A 17,050-nucleotide genomic window follows, 5' to 3' on the forward strand; every position below is an offset into this window, starting at 1 on the left:
TATCTGTTAAGCATGAATTAATGCATATTTGTGCACCTGTATGGTAAAGTGTTACCCATAAGGACATTAAACTGTTGTGAAGTTTAGGCATAAGCCTGTGGAACTCTGAAAATAGTAGTTTTTTATGTTCTGCAAACCTGCTGAAACTAACTTACGTGAAATAAAATGCTCAGTTCCACATGCATGTCCGGGAAACCATGAATATTAATTTACTGTAAGCTGTTCCCACTGAAACCAAAAATCTCAAATCTAAAACCTTATAACTCTGGAAATAAGTTTTTCCCACTGCACTGCCATTGGCCGATCTCAGGATCAAAACTGAATACCATTGGCCACGTTAATGATCAATAATGAACACTACTTTTATAAACAATTTATTAAAATTTTTCAGTCATCTCTATAATATTAATGCATCATAATATTTTCCCGTTGACTCTCTGCTAACTTGGCTACATACTTCATTAATCATTTTAATTATTGGCTTGCTTAGTTGGGGTCACTTCATCTACAGTGATATCGTTGACTTGATTGCAAATAAATGTGCAGACACTATTTAACTGAACAGAGATGACATCACTGAATTCAATGATGAAATGTCTTTAACTATCATTTTGCATTATTAACACACTGTTTTCCTTAATGAATGTTGTCCAGTTGCTTTGACGCAATGTATTTAGTTTTAAGCGCTATATAAATAAAGGTGACTTTGATTAATCTGCTAGCTGGTTATTAATGGTGGCACCATGCTAGTCAGTCAGTAAATCTGTTTGAAAGTATTAGAGGCTCTTCTTCAGCTTCCTGAACAAGAACGGTTTTAAAAAAAAAAAAAAACTAAAAGTGATATAGTCACATAGCATGAAGTAAAATTACATTTAAAAAAAATAAGGATGCAACGATACCATTTTTTGAGAAACGATCCGATACCGAAAATTCAGACTATCTGCCAACACCGAACCAAACCCAACACTTTATTTTTTAATTGATGTATAGAAATTGCACATTTCTGTGTTGACCTGATCATCATTCTTTTGTGTTAATCACAATCTTTTGTGTTTATACACAATTTTAATAAGATATATAATCATAATCTATGAAAAAAATACTATTATAAATTAGGTTATTGGATAATTCAGCTGCAAAAGTTCTAAATTCTAGAAAAGTCATGGGTGGTAAAATGTTAAACATTATACACACTTTGTTTTGTTGTAAAATACATTCATGAAAAAACAAGTATATACATTTAAAAAGAAATCTCAAAGACGTTTCTTTTAACTACTCCGAGATATTGGTTCATTTTGACTCAGAGGGAGTATCAGCCACGTAAAAAAAAAAAAAAACTTAGTGGATTAATGCTTACTGGAGACAAAACTGGTTCAAACCACAGATTTGATGAACTGGTACAACCGGTTCAGTAAGAAAAAAAACGGTTAAATCGAACGATTCGTGCGCAAACCGGACATGACTAGTACAAAGGGAAGAGATATTGATACATAGTGTATTAAATCTGTGCGTTAGTTTATTGAGCCTCTTCTTTGAACGGTTTTACACCTCTTGAAGAGAGTTTCATCGTTTTGACTGTAACAGAATGATTGCTGAATGGACGATGACACACAGCCACACAGGAGAGAAAAGTTTGTGAACTTGTATTTAATGATTTTAAATATCAATCTGTGCTTCACATTGTACTACGGGATCAGCTTCAGAACACTTGAAATGTGTACACAAAAACGTTTTGGTGTTTTATAATGTTTTTGTGCCTTTCGTGGAGCTCAACAATAACGCAGAATAGTGTACACTCAATATCGGATTTGGATCGGTCTCATCTGACCGATACCCGATCCACAGAAAATGCCATTATCAGAGCCGAAACAATCCTGTTCTTTGGATATGAAACTTAATCTTTAAGTTGATCAGAACCTCACAGATGAAACCGATGGTCTTGAAGACCAACTGTGAAAAAAACAGATGATGTTTATTTTCCCTGTCAATTGTAATATGGATTAGGACTGATTTGTACAGAATCAAATTAATAGATCAACACATTATTGTGTAACTTCGCGATAATGTGGTGTCAAACCCGAAAATGGTAGATCTGAAATTAATCTATTTACTGTGAATGTTTTTCGTATGCTTGTGTAAAGAAATTAATCGAGCGAAACTCTTCTCACATGCAGTGCAATGATATGGTTTCTCTCCCGTATGAACTCTTATGTGCACCTTAAGATGATCTTTATGTCTAAAACTCTTCCCACACTGATCACATGTGTAAGGTTTCTCTCCAGTGTGGATCTTCTCATGTCTTTTCAGTGTTTCTGAGAGACTGAATCTCTTGTCACATTGTGAACACTTGTATGGTTTCTCTCCAGTATGGATCCTCTCGTGCTGTTTCAGTTCTGTAGATGTAACAAAAGTCTTTTCACACTCAAAGCACATATATTCTCTCACGTCCTTGTGTAACTTCTCATGGTGTTTTTAAATTCTGCAGATGTGAAAATCTCCTTCCACACAAGAACATGAATGTGGTTTCTCCTTTAAATGGGCATTTAGGTGACTCCTCAGTCCTGAATCCCACAAAAATGTTTTTCCACATTGATCACATTCATGCAGTTTCTCTCCAGTGTGGATCCTCATGTGTTTCTTCAGCTTTGCTGATTGTGCAAAACTCTTCCCGCACTGATCACATGTGAACGGTTTCTCTCCAGTGTGAACTCCCATGTGCACCTTAAGTTGAGCTTTTAGTTTGAAACTCGTACCACACTGATTACACATGTAAGGTCTCTCTCTGGTGTGAATCCTCTCATGTCCTTTTCGGGATTCTGAATGAATGAATCTCTTGTCACAGTGTGAACACTTGTAAGGTTTCTCTCCAGTGTGGATCCTCTGGTGTCGTTTCAAATGTGAAGATGTAATAAAAGTCTTCTCACACTCAAAGCACATATATTCTCTCACACCAGTGTGTATCTTCTGATGAGCTTTTAAATTATTCAGTAGTGAAAAACTATTTCCACATATTGGACATGAATGTGGTTTCTCCTTTGAATGAACTTTCAGGTGATTCTTCAGGGCTGAACCCCACAAAAATGGTTTTCCACATTGATCACATGTGAACAATTTCTCTCCTGCATGAACTCTCATGTGAATCTGGAGACTCTGTTTGTTTGTCAAACTCTCTCCACACTGAGGGCAGGTGAATGATTTCTTGTCTCTTATTTTCTTTAAAGCTTTCTGTTCTGTTTTGACATGATGTTTTTCCTCCTCTTCACGCAGTTCTTCATCCTCCTCCTTTTTTTCTTCAGTCAACTCTGAAATTAAAGTAACATGTTTAATGTTCAATCACAGAGACTTTCCATGAATGAGGTACATTGATCTTCCTCTTATTACAGATGCATCTCAAATTATAATGTGAAAAAGTTCACGTATTTCAGTAATTCAACTCAAATTGTGAAATGTATTAAAATAAAAAGTTGTTTAAGTCTTAGGTTCTTTTAATTGTGATGATTTTGGCTTGCATTTAACAAAAACCCACCAGTTCACAATTTCAACAAATTTGGTGAATTATGGTGACATGCCAATCAGCTAATCAACTCAAAACACCTGCAAAGGTTTCTCGAGCCTTCAAAATGGTCTTTCAGTTTGGTTTACTAGAGCCCCTTTCACACTACACGTCTGACCCAGAAAATTGCCGGAACATTGGTGGGTCGCCTTCTGTGTGAAAGCAAACACGTCCAGGGATTGATCCCAGGATGGGGACCTAGCAAGATTGCCAGGTTCAGTCCGGGAACGAGTGCTGTCTGAACAAAAGCCAAAACCAATGCAGTTAAGGATGTGTCGTAGTGATGATGCACATTATCGCACAACTCTTTTACCAGGTGTTTTGAAGGCAGATCAACGTTCGTTGATAAAAAAAAGTGCACAAACTGTAATGAAGCATTAAATCAGTTAGTTCCTCGCTTTTCACGCTGAAGCTGAGATCATTCAGCTTGAGGAAAAGTTAACGAGCCTAGCATTTTCGACTTGTACATTATGTGTCACATCCAGATGTCACGTGTTCTTACCGGGACCTTTACGGGTTGTGCGTGAACGCACATACATATTCCGGGTAATCACTGGCAATGTGAAAGTGCAAAATCTAGCCACCCGGGAACAATTGCCGGGGCACATTACCCGTGTATTTTCCAAAATCCCAGTGTGTAAGATGCTTAGGCTGCACAATCATGGGGAAGACTGCTGATCTGACAGTTGTCCAGAAGACAATCATTGACACTCTTCACAAGGAAGGTAAGCCACAAACATTCATTGCCAAAGAAGCTGGCTGTTCACAGAGTGCTGTATCCAAACATGTTAACAGAAAGTTGAGTGGAACAAAAAGTGTGGAAGAAAAGATGCACAACAGAGAACCGCAGCCTTATGAGGATTGTCAAGCAAAATCGATTCAAGAATTTGAGTGAACTTCACAGGGAATGGGCTGGGGTCAAGGCTTTAAGAGACACCACACACATGACATGTCAAGGAATTTGCTGAACAGGAGTGGCTTAACAAGAGGAATACGATAGCTGTAGCCAAATTCCTTGACACGCCTGTGTGTGGTGGCTCTTGATGCCACAGCCTCAATCCATTCCTTGTGAAGTTCTCTAAAATTCTTCAATCCATTTAACTTGACAATCCTCATAAGGCTGCGGTTCTATCGGTTGGTTTTACATCTTTTTATTCATTTTTTCATTCCACTCAACTCTCTGTTAACATGGCTTGGATACAGCACTCTGAACAGCCAGCTTCTTTGGCCACACAACGTTTGTGATTGCACTCTTTGTAAAGGGTGTCAATGATTGTCTTCTGGACAACTGTCAGATCAGCAGTCTTCCCAATGATAGTGTAGACTAGTGAACCCAACTGAGAGACCATTTGAAGGCTTGGGAAACCTTTGGCAGGTGTTGAGTTGATTAGCTGATTGGCATGTCGTCATTTTCTAAATTTGTTAAGATCATAAACTGGTGGGGTTTTTTTGTAAGATATGAGCCAAAATCATCACAATGCAAAGAACCAAAGACTTAAACTACTTTTGTCTCTGTGCAGTGAATTTATTTAATAAATGATTTTCACAATTTGAGTTGAATTACTGAAGTGATGAACTCCTTGACATTCTAATTAATTGAGATGCACCTGTATATGAAATCAACTCCACAAGTTTATAGAAAGTGCTCTCATTATTTACTGCACCAACTATATTATTGCACAGACTTTTCTCTATTACAACTAGTTTTGAGTTTATTCAACTCAAAATAGAGGTCGACCGATATGTTTTTTTTTTTTTTTTTTTTTTTGAGAGCCGATATAAAGCCGATATTATTTTTTTTTTTAAGTTGATATATTATTAAGTAATTTTATGATATTTGACAATGGATTAAAAGTGTAAAAGAAAACATGCTTTGCTTATAGTTGAGATGACAATTTTTCACAAATAAATAAATATTTAATTCAAATATAATAAAAAAAAAGTAAACACTGTAACCTAGAGAGCACTCGATATTCTGGGATGTTTTTGTGCACTGGGATTGATATTTTTGGGTAACCCTTATTTTAAATACAGAACACAGTGAAATTGATGAATAGACAGTGGGTAAACGCATAAAGCACAGCACGAGTCAGAGTATGTGAATGAAGCAGTGTGATTTTGACTAGGGCTGTGCATTGCCAAGAATCTGGTGATACGATACGTATCATGATACAGGGGTTACTAGGGATGTCTTGATCCGATCCACAACTTCGTTATCTTGCCGATACTGCCCCAGAACGCTAGATCGGAGATCAGATGGGAGAAAAAAAAAACATGATCTGATACCTATGTCCAATACCTATCCAACACCACCCATTGGAAAATCTAGCTTAAACCATCACCTAAATGCTTAAATATTAGTGGTGGTTTGAGCCCCTGCCCCTTTGAGGTCCGACGCTAAAGTGTCCTTGCGGTTCTGTCTGCCCTTGGTCCATGATTCCTTCCGAGGGAAGGGGTGTGTGATATGAATACTTTTGATCGTGGATGATAAAAAGGTTTCCACAATCTGCTTTTGAAGAAATAGTTGTATTATGCTGCAGCGACACATTCTATCAGCTGCATTTCTGGCACTGACGAATGAATATACTGCGACAGCCAACATATCCAGTACCACAGATTTAGGTATTTATGTCTATGTCCAGTACAGTCGCTCCCACATAGAGTACGAAGAAATGCACCAACTCCCAGGGGGGCATCATCCCAGTTGCTCAAAAAAAAAAAAAACACCTTTTGTTTTATATGTATATTAACGTATATGTAAACAAACATGTAAACAGAATTATTAAAAATGCGTTTCACTTTGAAGACAGCAGATGATCGAAGCATAAGTGACGTGCCATTCCCCCAGCCGCACGCGTTCTCGCTCTCACCTAATGGATATATTTTCAGGAAAGCTGTAATAAAAAATAATTCAATTGAAGTTTATTTGTATAGCGCTTTTTACAATACAAATCGTTGCAAAGCAACTTTACAGAAAATATATTTTCTACAATATTTAGTAATCGCTTATCAGTGGTGACAGTCAGTTTATGTACATATGGCAGAAAGAGAAAAATTTATTAAAAGACGTAATCAAACAGATGACTAACACTATTAACAGCAATTATATTATATGATGCAATTATGGGTGCACGATATATATCGGCCGATGATTAATGCATATCTCATCAGTAAAGCCGTGGTGATTTGACAGAGCAACTGTTACTACACAGAGACGTTGTTAACTGACAAGCTGTGCAAATCCACGTTCATTATCAGCTTTGAATCTCTATTCTATTATGATCTATTATAGATCAGTAGTTGTAGAGTATTTTGTTGCGTCACCGCACACTGCTCGCACACGGTGTAGATGCCGTGTTAGGAATCGTTAGTTGTTTTCACTTAAGGATTCACGCTTCAAGCACACCCCCTAACGCCACCCAACAAAACATGTATTGCTGAAGCTAATTTTTGTCATATCTCTTTGATGCTTTACAAAACAATTTCTTTATCTTTTGGAGTAATTAGGACAACTTTCATAAAAAGGTTTTGATCCACTTCAAATGTTGACTACTGTATTTTTTTTCTTTGTATTATTACAACTAAAAAAATCTGTCAAACTACTTGAAGCGTTATAACATGATGAAGGATGAAAAATAAACACTAACCTGTTTGTTCTTCGGTGTGTTTGATTCTGCAGGATTCCGAATCTCTCATGTTCTCTCTATCCTTCAATAAATTGTCTCTGCAGATTTCACTTCTTCCTGATGATTTGATGCTCCTCTTCACTTGTAGACTGATGGGAATATTCCAGCATTTATTGATGAACTGCAGTGGGAGGAGCTTCCACTGCTGGTGTGATTGTTGTGGGAGGAGCTTCACTGAAGGTGTGATTGTGATCGCTGTACAGTAAGAGAACCAGATGTCAATTAAATAATAACTTTGTACACCTTTACACTAATTCACAAAGTACTGTATGTGTGTATTGTCGCAATAGCAGTACATTCGCATGTCAGTTGCTGAAGAGATACTCAGATACTCATCCACTGTAATATGTGCTGCATTAGTATGGTCATATCTGACTATAACATACACCGTATTCTCATGTTTTTGAGTAAAATTTGCATATGTGGTTTCAACAACCAGATGAATTAACATTATTTTTAGTATCCGTATATTGTATCCATTAGGATTCCTATTATTATTGTTCTTCTTCTGCGGCAAGTCTAAGTCAGCCCATAGAACCACTTGCGGGAAAGTTGTGAGATTTGGCTCTTTGATAGAGGACATTGAGAAAAGTGGTCATAGCAAATTTGGAGTCTCTAACTCAAACTCTCTAGCACCACCACTTGTCTAAAGTTTCAATTTATTTATGCTAATAACATATGAACCATAAGCCTGAAAATGAAAATATTTTTTCCTCTGAATCCTTGGCTCATTCCAAGTCAAATTAACCCCAAAATTCGCAAGGTTTATGTTTTTTTGCTATTTTCAATTGTTTGAAAAACCTACTTTTTCTAACTCATCCTAGACGGTTTGTCTGATTCTCAGCCAAATTGGTTCAGATCATCTTCAGGCCATGCTGGCAAAAAGTTATGGAATTCAAGTTGATTCGTCTAACCATTCTCGAATGCCACATGAACAAATTTGACAAAAAGCAAACTTGCTGTCCGCCATTTTGATTAATGTTGAAAACCTACTTTTTTAAAACTCCTCCTAGAACGTTGATTTTCACCAAATTTGACTAGGATCATCTTCAGACCAAGCTGGCAAAAATTATGGATTTCTTGTCAATATACAAAACTGTTCTCATTTAACGCATCAATGAATTTTTGCATAAGGCTATTGTAATGAAACTGGTCTAAAAATATTCCTTGGGTCGTGCCGACAACAGACAGATTTTTTAGTAGGAAATCTGAACTCCCCATCTGCCATTTTGATTTATGTAAAATCCTACTTTTTCTAAGTCTTCCTCAACTGTTGGTCTGATTTTCACCAAAATAGAGTCAGATCATCTTCAGACTGTGCTGACAAAAAGTCATGCATTTCGTGTCAATTGACAAAACCGTTTTCATACAGCACCATTACAAATGTTTAGGCACATTGCCAAAATGCATGAGACTTTATCTCTTCAAAGCTTTGATGTATTTGCACCAAACTTTGTATGTGCCATTGTCACCTCACCGTGACCATGTCACATCAATTTGGTAACAGCACCATCTATTGGTCAAGAGTAATAAAACCATTAACTATTAATAATTACATTTCCAAAAATTATAATACCTTATGATTGCATTGACCTATTTTAATGGAACTGGTCTCAAAATATTCACGGGCTTATGCTGACAACATAGATACCAAATATAGCAGAGAAAGCCGAACTTCCTGTTGGCCATTATGATTTATGTTAGGGCTGTCACTTTTGTGAAAAAAATCATTTTCGATTTTTAAGACAAGTGTTCATTGAATCGATTTTCCTTTTTCATCGTCAAATAACGGGATGAACGTAAAGAGAGCGCTGGAAACGCACAAGTCAGCAATATTTCTTATTTATTGGCATGAAGTTTTGTGCAGGATAACAGACAGCAACAGGAGTGCAACATTCTCGAAAAAATATATATGCAGAGGGGACGGCTGCCATAACAAAATATCACCGCGGGCTTCAACCCGGCTGCATTTATGATTTAGGCAACTCAAATCTCCAAGATTATTTTAAATAATGATTCAATCCATTTCAAACAACTGTTCAAAAAAATGAAACTTTAAATGGACTTGTGAACAAGCAATGTGTGTTTTTTTATTGAACGTAACCGACACTTAGGCTAGGCAGCACTAGGCAGGCATAATGAAATGCGCAAAAAGGAGTCCAGAGCAGAGCAGTTTTTTATTCACTATATGTCCAGCTGTTGAGAAGACGCGCTCCGACCGCACTGATGTCCCAGTTACACTCATGTACAGCTGCGCAAGGTGGGGGTATTACTGCCAATTTTCCACCACAAAAGCCGCTCGCTGTCAGCTTGCAATTTCATAACACAGAATCTCCTGTACCTAGATGCACGAATGAGGCTAATTCGCGTCTACCGCGGGCCGAGACCTTAAGTCTTTACATTGACTTAACACTGAAATAATTTGCCAGACGCTCTATTCGCGTTTGGTGTGAACGCATCAGCGTCACTGGGCGCATAAAATTGCTGGCATTTTGTGTCTAGCTTTCGCAACGCATACTGCACTTTCGGAATTCTTTATTTTATTTTCCTTATGAGTTTTGTTACATCTATATTTTTTAATTGTTTAATTCTTTTAAAATTAATAGTGTACATATTTGGTTAAAATCGATTCCCTATTTTCATTTTCGAAACTTTTTTTGGTTGGTCCGATCGATTGTGCAATCGATTTTCGAACTAAAAGTGACAGCCCTAATCTATGTTGAAAACCTACTTTTTTCAACTCATCGTCAACCATTGGTCCGTTTTTCTCCAAAATCAAATCAGATCATCTTCAGACTATGCTGACAAAATTAATAGATTTCTTGTCGATATACAAAACTGTTTTTGTACAGCACCGATACCAATTTTAGGCATAGTGCCAAACTGCATCTCAGTCTGTATCTATGCAAATATTTGACATATTGACACCAAACTTTGTATGTGCCATTATTACCTCAAAGCGACCACACCACATTAAATTGTTAACAGTGCCACCTATTGGTCAACAGTGATAAGCCAATTAATCATATTAGTAGTTGATTTATGGTTTTTCAGCCATATTCCCTAAAATAATCTTCAAATGGTAGGGCTGGGCGATATATATCTAACGATATGATCATGCACATCTAGTCAGTAAATCTGGTTCCGTGATTACCGCTAAATCGCCATCACCTGCTTTTAAATGGAGCAGCATTTAATAGACAGAGCTGTAGATCGCCGACAAGCTACGCAATATTGCGTTCGAAGGCAATTCATCTGGGATAATGAACACGATATTGCGTAGCTTGTCAGCGATCTACGGCTCGGTCTATTAAATGCCACTCCAATTATAAGCAGGTAATGGCAGTAATCACAGAACCAGCTTTACTGATTAGATGTGCATGATCATTTCGTTAGATATATCGCCAAGCCCTATAAAATGGTTTCATTTACTCATTCCTACCATTGGTCTGAAGCTTGCTTCTGTTGTGCTTGGCCCCATAAATGCTGCTTGCAGCTATATTTTTTCTATACAGTGGTTTACGCAATCAGATTTACCAGGTGTCAACCGACCCTGAGTGTTTACTAGTGCTTTGCTTGATACATCGATACAACAATGTATCATCACAGGGATTTCACGATACAAATATCAATACAGCTGTAACAATATTGTGGCACGTGCACACATACTACAGTGGACCACGTTTAATTTGAATACAAGAACAGAGTTTAAAATTTAGAAGAAAAGTTTTCTAAAAAATAATGAATAGAGTAAAATGTATAGGCTACAACAAGGTTTAATCTGGCAGCAGAGGAACACAACTGGGGTTTCCTGATATAAAGAGACCTTCTCATTGAAACAAAGCTTCCCATATCTGCAATACATTAATATCTGTTAATATTTGTGTTTGCTGGTAGAAACAGTATCATTAACGTCTGGCTGCAGGCATGCACTCTCTGACACCTGCGCTTCTGTAAGTCATTTAACATGGAATCTTTTTATTATGATTAGGCTACTAATTTAATCTCTCAACATTTAACAACAATAGCAAAGTGGTGAAGATGAGATAAAATATTACAATAATACTTGCATTCGCCACCTGCGACATCACTTGCAATCAACACAAATTGTGCGTTTTGCCAATGAAGGCAAGCACAATGGTGTGATCGATTTGTGCGCGCTAATTTTGTACTTAATATACTAAAAATGATTATATAGTACTTCTTAAATTCAAGATCAAAGTTAAAACTTAATCCCCCGTCTAAAACTAGTCCCAGACTAAAATACATGTTTGAGTTGTCTCAACTGAAAATATCTTACTCTAATGTCATAGTTCTGTGTCAAGATGCACACTTGTAATGTTTTAATCTAAGGCAGTTTTGAAAAAGTTGCTTAAATATCTTAATATAACTGAGGATGTGTCTTGATTTAAACTAAGTCCCATTTGTGAATCCGGGCCAAAGATACTTACCTCAAATACTTAGATACTTAACTTAAGATCAACAAACTGTACTCAACTGTGCAATTTTGGGACACTGTGAATATGAACTAAAATGTGATTTTAGCATACAGTCTCTGTGTGTGTGTGTGTGTGTGTGTGTGTGTGTGTGTGTGTGTGTGTAATGTATGAAAGACAGGTTCAAGTGTACTAAAATTGGTAACTAAATACAGTTAGAAAGGAATAAAGAATATAGATGTAATAAGAATGGCTTTGATTTTTGTTTAACTATTAATAAAAACAATCTTTTTTTTAATTAGCACGTTTTTGTTTCATGCTTATGCTTGTAGAGTTGCGAAAGATTCAATTTTCTTTTTTTAATAATATAAATAAACTTCTAGTGACGACACTTGTGGAAGCACAGGTGCAAGATAAATACGCTACTATTATTTCTCTACTTCAATACAGTAAAACATCGTTATAATAAAGACAGACACTAATGATGCCCATCTTTATCAACCACTTCAATGTGTCCATATTATAATCTAATTATAGTTTGATTTAATAGATTTACATACTACATTCACAACAAGTATTACACATGCACATATTTCATTAGCTAACATCTTACTGTTTTACATGAAAAGGGAAGCAAACGATCATAAAACCTTCCACTTTAAGGTTTTACTCGTCAAACACTCAAACAACACTGAACCCAATGAAAACCATTCAGAAATTACACCGTAAAAATGTTGCACAAACCGTGTACAGGGTATTTACACGAAAGTGTAAATTGCCCACCTCAAAAATAAATAAATGAATGAATGTCTAATGATCCTGAAGACACGGATAGTTTGCTCAGGTGTGTTTGATCAGGAGCTAAACTCTGCAGGAAAGTGGACCTCGTGGACGAGATTTGAGGATCCCTGATTTACATGTTCCAAGCACATAAATAAATAATCATATTAAGCACGCGATCACAGATCGATCATCCACGTTCAATAACGCTAACATTATAACTATACAAATGTAACACAATGCTCCTTTCAACTGTATCAGTCTACAGACGACATGACAGGCGCATTGTTTCATCCGAGGAAAACGACCTCGTATGATTATATCTGAGTGTTTCATATCTGTATAAATAAGCGCTTTATCTGACTTGATCAACTTACCTCAGAAGTGACAAACGCGCTTTTCTCTCTCTATCTGACTCTATCTGACTCTATCTGACTCTATCTGACTCTCTCTCTCTCTCTCTCTCTCTCTCTCTCTCTCTTTCTCTCTCTCTCTTATCTTCTTTCTGGATTTATTGGCGGGTCGCAACCAACTTGTTCAGGTGCATACCACCCCCTACTGTACCGGGGTTTCCAACTTCAGGGCTTCATGTACTGTAGCATACTTAAGTGTTAACAATAATAATAATTCCCTATATACTGTTCTCTATCCCTGTATCCTTATGTAACTAGAGAGAGCTTTACTACACACATTTTTTTCATCTGCCCTCCAAACTCCGTTCTTGTTCCAACTTGCATATCTTATCTTGCGAGATCCTCCTTTCTGCATTATATTTTTTGCCCCACATAATGATGCCTTCCATATTTTCTGGAACATTACAGTCATCACAATGATCTGATATTCGTTTTCCCATTAAAAACAGAGTTGATTTTAAACCAGTCTGTCCAAGTCTTAATCCTGATAAAATCACTTCTCTTCTGCATTCTCCTTTAAAAACATTGACATTGATTGATTTCTGATTTCTTTGTTATTTAATGTCCCACTTTTTTCTGCCATGATTCTTTCACTTTTGTTTTAATTAATGATTATATCACTTCAGCTGTAAATACAGATAAATTGTCATTAAATGTTTTGCATAATTGGCTACATCAAACTCAAGCGGATCTACCAGGGTCGCATATGTGGCATATGCCACCCTAAAAGAAAGCCTTATTGCCACCCTTGCTGCCAAGGAATTAAAGTTTATGGCCAATTTGAACATTTACGAGCGCGAATCTTTCGTGATTCAAATGATTTGCGATCCCCAAACTGACTCAAATGATTCACGATCCGCATAACTGACTCAAATGATTCGCGATCCGCATAACTGACTCAAATGATTCGCGATCCCGCTACGAACTCCCGAACTGATTCAAATGATTCGTGATCCCGCTACGAACTCCCGAACTGACTCAAATGATTCGCGATCCCGCTACGAACTCCCGAACTGATTCAAATGATTCGTGATCCCGCTACGAACTCCCGAACTGACTCAAATGATTCGTGATCCCGCTACGAACTCCCGAACTGATTCGATTCGCGATCCCCATAACTGACTCAAATGATTCGCGATCCCACTCCGAACTCCCGAACTGATTCAAATGATTCACGATCCCCAAACTGACTCAAATGATTCACGATCCGCATAACTGACTCAAATGATTCGCGATCCCACTACGAACTCCCGAACTGACTCAAATGATTCGTGATCCCGCTACGAACTCCCGAACTGATTCAAATGATTCGCAATCCCGCTACGAACTCCCAAACTGACTCAAATGATTCGCGATCCTGCTCCGAACTCCCAAACTGACTCAAATGATTCGCGATCCTGCTACGAAATCCCAAACTGACTCAAATGATTCGCAAACCCGCTTTGAACTCCCGAACTGACTCAAATGATTCGCGAACCCGCCACGCTCACGACACACAGCCAGTGTGTCACCGGCCTGAAACTCAGGAGGAAAAGTTAGGTAAAAATTGATTATCTATCTATCAATAATATTGGCTTGATAATAATAATAAAGTTGGCTTGACGTTGAACGAGTCTCAAATTTAAGGACTGTCTCTAAAGTTACATGCGATATTGGTATACACTTTTCGTCAGTAGCATTTAAGAAGAATGACTTACAGTCATAAAAACAACTGTAATTGTTCATGTAGGTGTCAGCTATAATGCACAATTGAATTGAATGTTTGATATTTATTAAAATAACCTGTAAATCATATGTAAATTATGCTACTCTTTTACATGGGCTCAAAGGCAAATTTGAAGCTCAACAGCATTTGAGGAGAAAGACTTGCAGTCATAAACAATTGTAATGTGTTCATTCAGGTGTCAGCTACGATGCACACCTTCAGGGCCGCGGGAAGTAATTTTGAACAGGGGGTGCTGTGAATTTTTTTTTTTTTTTTTTTGACAAAAAACCTATGAGCCTATAGGCCTATTTAAAATACATTTTAAAAATAAATACATTGAGATTTACTACTTTATTGTCATATACACTTCAGTGCACAGCCAGCCAGGGTCTGAAACACACAGACATCAGTTCTCAGATATGCGCAATGCGCTATTAATCTGAAGCAGAAGCAGAATCAGAAATAATAGTTTAATAATCGAAAGAAAACGAAATAATAACTTTCATTACAATTTCAGATAGCCTATACATACATGCAACATATTTAGATACAACAAATAATATTACAACAAAATATAAGATTAATCAAACTTCACAATAACGCTAAAACAATGCAATCGATTTGGTCAGCTGGCTTGAGTCACTGCACGTTTATGTCACGTTTGTCACACGCGACTCTGTTAACTCCAAAATCTTTTTTACGCACACCACAAGGAAATAATCACTGACTATTTAAGCAATTTGTTTATTGAACAGTTCTCCACATCCATTACGCAAAAAACACACGCAAAGTATAAAGCTTTCTGTCTCCATCTCCAACCTTTTTACACAAACCACAAGGAAATAATCTCTGAATATTTAAACGTTATTTAATAGTTCTCCACAACCATTACGCAAATAACACACGAACGAAATAATACTCTCCATCTCCATCCCCACCACCTTACAAAAATACTATATTGTACTACTTACAATTGCTTGGCTAGTCAAAGCTGATCCCATTTGTTGCCAAAAAAATAAATGTTACAAGCGCGGCAGCACCATACTCTTACCTGAGCTACATGCAGGCAGGGTGCCCTGGTTACAGGTGTCCAAATGTCGAGGTGCGCTGTATTAAATAAAGATGGATGTATTCTGCCTGGAACGAGCGGGAAACCTCGTTACTCGGCGACCAAACCTGCCTGCCTGACGTTGACAACGTAACTTCCGAACCTGTGTTGATTAGGCCTCAAAATATTAAATTAAAATCCAAAATATACGTAATAGCCTACGTGTTTCAAAATCATTTTCTAAAATATTCATAAGGAATTTATAAATTGTGCAAAATATTTTAATAGGCCTACATTTTTTTATCTCCCTCTCGTCACTAGCACCCCCACTTCCCGCGGCCATGCACACCTTACACATTTTTAATATATATTAAAATAAAGTATTAATCATTTAGGTAAAAATGAGGCCCGTTTATCACTTTCAGGCACATTCCTGTGAAAGTTTTGTTTTTCAGGTTCCCTTACGAAAATGACCCATGGTTTTAACAATAACACCACAAATCATTGTTCTTGTAGCCATGGTAACTGCAAATTAACCATGGTTTTTTGCTTCAAATAATAATTTACAAAGAAGTATTAATATACTATAATATTTTGTTGTTGTTGTTGTTGTTGCTATAAAAACAGACCTAAGCCATCAATAGCCTTTAAAATGACTTAAAATGCATTGTATAAAAAAATAATGAGGCAATAATGATTGGTTAATAATAACACTGTTAAAATACATAATGTATAAACAATTGATGTACATATTATTACAAATGCCATGTGATTGCTGCTGTTACACTTACAGGACGATCAAATCCTTGTTTAGGCTACTGACCAAACATTTCATTCAAATATTCACTTAATCTTTCATTTTTTAAATTATATACCTTTTTTTGCTATAGATGACACAGCCTTTATAATTTCTTCAACAAAAAAACGTGCATATCACAACCCTTACAAAAATAAACCATGGTTTTATCATAGTAAAACTGCTTAGTTTCCTTTTGCATGATTTCTGAATGCTTGAGACTATAAAATAAATTAGAGTCATAATAAAGTTATAGCCACAGGTAAATGTCGAGAGCTACAATTGTGATTTGTAAATAATACAATTTATTCATTTCGTTTTTATTTGATTAAAGTTATTTTTTCACCCCTATAGTAGGTGTTTTTTTTTCCATCATCATATTTGAGGAAGGGGAGCACAACAATACAATCCTGCTTATGGGAACCCTTAAAGTGTTGTTATACACGTCTCTTGGAATATGTGCTCTAATACACACACACACACACGCACACACACACACACACACTGAAGCACGTGTGGTGTTTTCAACAACCTGTCAAAATAAAATTTCGGTATAACTTGAAGAAATTCAAACAGAAATATTGCACTAAGTCTATTGGGAACTGGAAATATCCATATTTGGGCCGTACTCAA

The 17,050-nt window shown here is 36.8% G+C and overlaps 1 protein-coding gene across 1 annotated transcript; it reads right to left on the bottom strand.

Moving 5' to 3' along the window:
- Positions 1 to 2,354: 2,354 nt before the first annotated feature.
- On the bottom strand, positions 2,355 to 12,915 carry LOC113098705 (zinc finger protein 239-like). Its single transcript, XM_026263737.1, has 3 exons — positions 12,833 to 12,915; positions 7,201 to 7,434; positions 2,355 to 3,302 (listed from the first exon to the last, which is right to left on the bottom strand). Exons 2-3 carry the CDS (start codon positions 7,247 to 7,249, stop codon positions 2,473 to 2,475), a joined length of 879 nt encoding a protein of 292 aa, XP_026119522.1. The 5' UTR covers positions 7,250 to 7,434; positions 12,833 to 12,915; the 3' UTR covers positions 2,355 to 2,472.
- Between the last annotated feature and the right edge of the window lie 4,135 nt (positions 12,916 to 17,050).

Source organism: Carassius auratus, unplaced genomic scaffold (assembly GCF_003368295.1).
Source record: "Carassius auratus strain Wakin unplaced genomic scaffold, ASM336829v1 scaf_tig00216618, whole genome shotgun sequence".
Classification (NCBI taxonomy): Eukaryota; Metazoa; Chordata; class Actinopteri; order Cypriniformes; family Cyprinidae; genus Carassius; species Carassius auratus.